At 36.3% G+C, this 6177-nt stretch overlaps 1 protein-coding gene across 1 annotated transcript in view; it reads right to left on the bottom strand.

Moving 5' to 3' along the window:
• The window catches only part of ATP11A (ATPase, class VI, type 11A), a 188997-nt gene that overhangs the window by 52362 nt on the left and 130458 nt on the right, over positions 1-6177 (bottom strand). The window contains exons 14-15 of the mRNA XM_006883954.1: positions 3709-3780; positions 2965-3038 (exon numbers count right to left, since the gene is read on the bottom strand). Coding sequence (XP_006884016.1) covers positions 2965-3038; positions 3709-3780 — 146 coding nt within the window. The remainder of the gene's footprint in view (positions 1-2964; positions 3039-3708; positions 3781-6177) is intronic.

Genomic DNA, 6177 nt, shown 5'->3' with positions numbered 1-6177 from the left:
ATCACTTGTTATGCATCAGAAAGTTGGACAATGACCAAGGAGGATAGAAGGAGAATTGATGCCTTTGAGCTGTGGTGCTAGAGAAGAGTATTGAGAGTACCATGGACTGCTAGGAAAACAAATAGTTTCATCCTGGAAAGGGTGGCTCCTTGGAGGCAAGGATTCTGAGGCTCCGTCTAACATACTTTGGACATTTTGTAAGGAGAGACCGGTCCTTGGAGAGGTACACCATGCTTGGTAGGGTGGAGGGACAGGGCAGGAGGGAAAGGCCCTCTATGAGGTTGATTCATTCAGTGACTGCGGTAATCGGGTTGGCTGTGTCGGAGATGGTGCGATTGGCCCAGGGCAGAGCAGAGTTTAGAGCTGTTGTACACAGCGTCGCTATGAGTCGCAAGCAACTCTATGGCACATAACAACAATAACAAGGCTTATTATGCCATCATATACAGTTATAGAACAGTAATGACTGTAATCCCGACAATGCAATGCTGTATTCTTAAACAATATAATTTTTTAATAAGAATTTAGCATGCTTTATGACTCGTAATCTGTGAATGTCTTGAATTTCTTAGTGTCTTGATTAGTAAACTGCTCTTTATTGATCTTCAGACTTACGTGTGGTCATGGAGGTATTTTGCCACTCCCTCCAAAAAAATTCCAAAGCAAAATTTACTCTATAGTAGGACTGACATTGGCTTTAGTTTCTGCTCTTTAAGGTTTATGAAGGTACCCTAGTTAACTTTTTTATTTACTAACGATAGTAGCACATAGCTATAAATAAACATAAAAATTTAAGTTTCCATTTGCAAATGAGTAGGATCAATTACGGAATTCCTCAACTGTATTATTACTTTAAGAACTACTTGTTCAATTAAATATTCAAATTATTTGCTGCAGTGGTTGGTATTACAAGTAACAATAGTATTTCCTTATAAACTCGTAGTTTCTCAGAAATAAAATAAAAAAAAAAAAAAGAATGGGGCAATGTTGGAAACAATAAGTGAGTCTCATCAGTGTAAATTAAGAGGGATAAGAAATCAAAATGTTAAAAAGAAAAGCTTAATATCTCAACCAAAAGACCTTTGTGGGGAGCTCTGGTGGCCTAGTGGCAAGAAGTTGCACTGCAATCCCAGAGGAACATGGTTCGAATCCACCAGATGCTCTGCCGGAGAAGGAGGCGCAATATCCTCCTGTACCAGTCAGATCTGATTTGACGGTACACGCACACAAAATAATAAACTTAAAAAAAAAAAAGACCTTTGAGTACTGTGGAGGAGAAGCAATCTCATTCAGTCAATAATAAAGGCCAGTACTAAAAGCTTCTGGCCAGGTGTGTGATCACACAGTGATTTTAAGACTAATTTGGCAGCAGAATGATTTAAAGACAAACTGCAGACAGGAGATCTGTTAGGAAGCAGGTTAGGTGTTGGCAGTGCTAACTGAAAGGAGGAGATGGACAGTGAATGTGGAGGAATCGAAAGAATTTTCCAGCTGACTCTAAAGCCTTTGATGCTAAGGTGCTTAGAGCTGGAAAAAAGAGACTGAAATGCTAATGAATTATTCAAGCAGCAACTGATACTGAGAGAGGAGCCTGGTGGGCACAGCATTTTAGGTGTTGGGCTGGTAACTGAAAAGTTGGTGGTTTGAATCTACCAGATACTACAGCAGTGAAAGATAAGGCAATCTTTTCCTATTAGAAGATTCAAAGCCTTGGAAATCTAGTACAGGACTGTCATCAGTCAGGAATCAACATAAAGGCAGTGGTTTTGGTTTTGGTTTGATAGTGAGTGTGGCACTTGACTGAGTGTTAGGATTAGAGACAGGGACATCTACCTATAAGTGAGATTTAGAAAGTATAATAAGTTTAAAATAATAATATGATTATCAAGGAGATAGAATCTGGTAATTGCACTAACAGTGGTATGACTCTGGGGAGAAGAGGAACTAGCGAAGGGAAAGGAATAAATCCAACATAATAAAAGCCTAGATACCATAGAGAAAAGAAGTACAAAATCTGAGTTATAGAATTCTCCAATTCATATGGTATTTAAAAACAAAATTTAATTAAGAAATTACCATGGAAAGTATTTGCTTACATATTTTATAACATTTATCATCTTATTATTATAAAGAATATGATTATTCTCTGATAAAGACACATTGTTATAGTGACCAAAAAATTTTAAATGCTCTGATGGCCTAGTGGTAATAAACTGTTCTGCAGTCACTGAGGCATGCGGTTCAAATCTATCAGCTGCTCAGTGAAAGAAGGGTGGGCAGTTTCCTTTCTTGTGATTAACTACCTTGGAAAACCTGCTCGAGGATCAGCTATGGGTCAGTTCTGACTCGACAGTACACAAAAACAACAACATAGTGTTTAGGAACCTCTGTGACTTAGTGGTAAAAATCTGCACCATCAACTGAAAGACACATGGTTCAAATCCACTATCTCCTCTGAGGGAGAAAGACGGGAATCTCCCCCATGGTTAACTCCCTCTAAAATCTCACTGGAGGATCACAGGAGAAGTTTTAACTAGATGGAACACACAACAGGTGTCACTGAGTCAACTTCAACTCACAGCAACTTAAACAGCAACAAAGTAATGAGGAAGGATTTTAATTGGAAGCTCTAATAGCTTAGTGAAAATGAGCCTGCCAAATCAAAGGTAGATGGTTCAAAGTCACCAGCTGCTCCTTGGGAAAAAGATGGGCAATCTGTTCCCATGTGACATACCGCCTCTGAAAACTTGCTGGAAGGTCAGCTGTGAGTTGATTCCAGCTCAACAGTACATAATAAAATTATCTCAAATCAATATTAAAAACAATATTTAACAAAGAATAACTGGCAACCTTAAACTTCTTTAAATATCATAAATAATAATCTTAAAGTTCCTAAAATAATCATAAAAGTAAAACAACCACAATGTACAATTCAAGGAATTAAGGCAAAAAAGAAATTTCTACCTGTCGAAGATTTCACAATTACACTCATTCTCCTTCTTACTGAGTCAAAACTCAAAATTTCTAGCAATTCAAACCTGAAAAAGAAATTTTATTAAATTCTAATATATACATTGCTCTGTATACTATGAATCTAGATAATTATCAAGCCATATAATATGGACCAAAATTTTCCCAAAAACCAGACTGAATAAGTAGAACAGTTTTTCTTATTTCTTTATATATATAAAAAAAAAAAGTCACTACGTATTACTACCTCTTTGCCTACTGGTTAGTAATATAAAGTAGTCCTCTAAAGAAAGGAAATTTAGGAATACAGTATTTTCCTCCATTAACAGGAAGTGGGAAAAAACTCAACATTTTAAAGATGCCAAACCATTTATTTTCTATGAGGCCAACAAGTCTCCATTTCATAGTTTATGCTAACTTTCTTTGATGAGATATGATTAAAACTGACTCACAGGCTAGGAATCTTTCTACAATGAATGACCTTTCATTGTTTATATTCACCTAGTCACTTTGAAACAACGTATATACCTTAATAAAGTTTGCTTACCAAAATGCATTTCTTATGTATTGATTCATTACTAAGAATTTGTTAATCACAAATATACAAGTTGTATCAGAGCTTTTGAAAGAATGGGTGTTTTTGTCTCAATTAAAAACAAAAGCAATTTTATAATAATTCATTAGAATCATAATTATAATAATTAATTATAATAATATTTTTATGTATAATATACATACCTTTCAATGTCATTGTCCCTATTTAATATCTCCATATAATTGTCTTTTAGCCTTAGGTATGTGAAACCAAGTCTGTAAAAGAGAAAGCAAATTCAGGGATTAATGTGGAATTCTTATACTACCCAAGTAGAATTTTCTCATCAGTTCTGACTGGATGGTACACAATAACATTAAAACAAAGCTTTTTACTAGGGAGAATGCATGATAAGGCTGTGCCCTCCTGTAAAGATTTACAGCCTGAGAAATCTGATGGCGGATCACCAGGGGTGGGAGGTTAGAACTGTCTGAATAGCAGTGGGATTAAACGATCTGTTGAAAGGGTTTAGATGACCTTATACATTGTTGTTGTGTACTGTAGTCAGAACTGATCCACAGCAGACTAGCCAGTGGGTTTTCAGAAGCAGTTAATCACATGGAAGGCGAGTGCCCATCCTTCTCCCATGGAGCAGCTGATGGATTTGAACTGAGCGCCTTCAAGACTGCAGCGAAGATTCTTAACACCAGGCCCTACATCACACACTAGAAAATTAAAATACTGAATTCATTCAACATATTAAAGAATTCCCCAATAGCTTGGTCTGATCCCTAACTAAGAATATGCCTTCAACTCTAAGTCTATTGAATAAGAATTTATAATTTAACATAAGTCTCAGAGATCGTTATGAGTCACACTGGGGAACTTGCAGAATTAACTGAGGATCCTACTAAACATAGATTTTTTTTGCTTTCTCATCAGGCTGCAGTTGAACAGAATAAACGGGTTTAAAGCCAGAAAGTCTGATGGAACTTTCTGACACAGAATTTAAAAGAGGAGTCACTGAATATATCCAATGGATGAAAGATAAACTTGATGAATTATAGGATACTACAAGCAAAAACCAGGAGGAGCTAAAAAAAAAATCAATGCAGAACATTGCAGAGAAAACAAATGAGGCATTAGCGGCATTGGAAAAACAAGAATCCACTACTCAAAATATAAGGTCCAATGTTTCAGAGGCTGTTAACATGATGGAGGGACATATGAGCAGAGTTAATGAGATGGAGCACAGAATCAGTGAAATTGAAGACAAAATTGTCACCACTTATCTGCTAGAGCAAAAAGCAGACTCAAAAAAGAAGGAAAAAGAAGAAAACCTAAGAATAATGTGGGACACCATCAAGAGAAATAACATGCACATCACTGGAATCCCAGAAAAGGAAGAAGCAAGTAAAGACACTGAGAAAGTTGTGGAAGAATTACTAGAGGAAAACTTCCCAGGCATAATGAAAAATGAGAGAATATATATACAGGAAGCTCAGCGAACACTATATAGATTAGACCCCAAAAGAAAACCATCAAGGCATATCACAGTTAAATTCACAAGAACCAAAGATAAGGAGAGAATCCTGAAAGCAGCAAAGGAGAAATAAAGAGTAACCTATAAGGGAGAATAGATAGGATTAAGTACTGATTTCTCAGCAGAAACCATGCAGGCAAGAATACTGTACCCAGCAAAATTATCCATCAAATATGAAGGACAGATCAAGATATTCCCAGAAAAGCAGAACCTAAGAGAGTTTGTAAAAACAAGACAAGCATTGCAGTAGAGACTCAGAGATGTCCTTCTTACAGAGTGGGATTCATAACAGGTATGCAAGGATGGTTCAACATTAAGGAAAACAATTAATGTAATTCATCATATTAACAAAGCAAAGAACAAGAACCACATGATCCTATCAATTAATGCACAGAAGGCCTTTGACAAAATCCAACACCCTTTCCCGATTCAAACACTCAACAAAATAGGATTAGAGGTGAATTTTTTCAGCATAGTAAAAAGTATGAAAACCCAAGAGTCAACATTGTTCTCAACGGAGTGAGGTTAAAGGCATTCCTTTTAAGAACAGGAACTAGGCAAGGATGCCCACTATCACCTCTCCTTTTCAATATTGTTTTGGAAGTCTTAGCAATAGCAATAAGACAAGAGAAGGGAATAAAAGGTATCCAAATTGGCAACGAGGAAGTAAAATTATCCCTCTATGCGGATGACATGATAGTATACTTAAAAAACCCTAAAGACTCAGCAAGAAAACTATTGGACACAGTGGACCAATTTAGCAAAGTGGCAAGATACAAGATCAACATACAAAAATCAGTTGGATTTCTCTACAGTGACAAAAAGAATGGAGAGCTGGTGCTAAGAAAAACAATACCCTTCACAATAGCTAATCACAAGATTAAATACTTGGGAGTAAATCTAACCAGAAGCACATAGGACCTATTCAAAGAAAATTACAAAACATTACTACAAGAAACAAAAAGAGATCTGGAGAAGTGGAAGAATACCCCTTGCTCATGGGTAGGAACACTCAATATTGTGAAAATGGCAATACTACCAAAGGCAATTTATACGTTTAATGCAATCCCAATACAAATACCAATCCCATTCTTCAAGGAGATGGAAAAGGTAATCTCTAGTTTCATTTGGA

The sequence above is a fragment of the Elephantulus edwardii genome, unplaced genomic scaffold (genome assembly GCF_000299155.1).
Source record: "Elephantulus edwardii isolate Elephantulus edwardi_28Jun2011 unplaced genomic scaffold, EleEdw1.0 scaffold00030, whole genome shotgun sequence".
Classification (NCBI taxonomy): Eukaryota; Metazoa; Chordata; class Mammalia; order Macroscelidea; family Macroscelididae; genus Elephantulus; species Elephantulus edwardii.
This window is presented reverse-complemented; position numbering and strand designations above follow the sequence as displayed.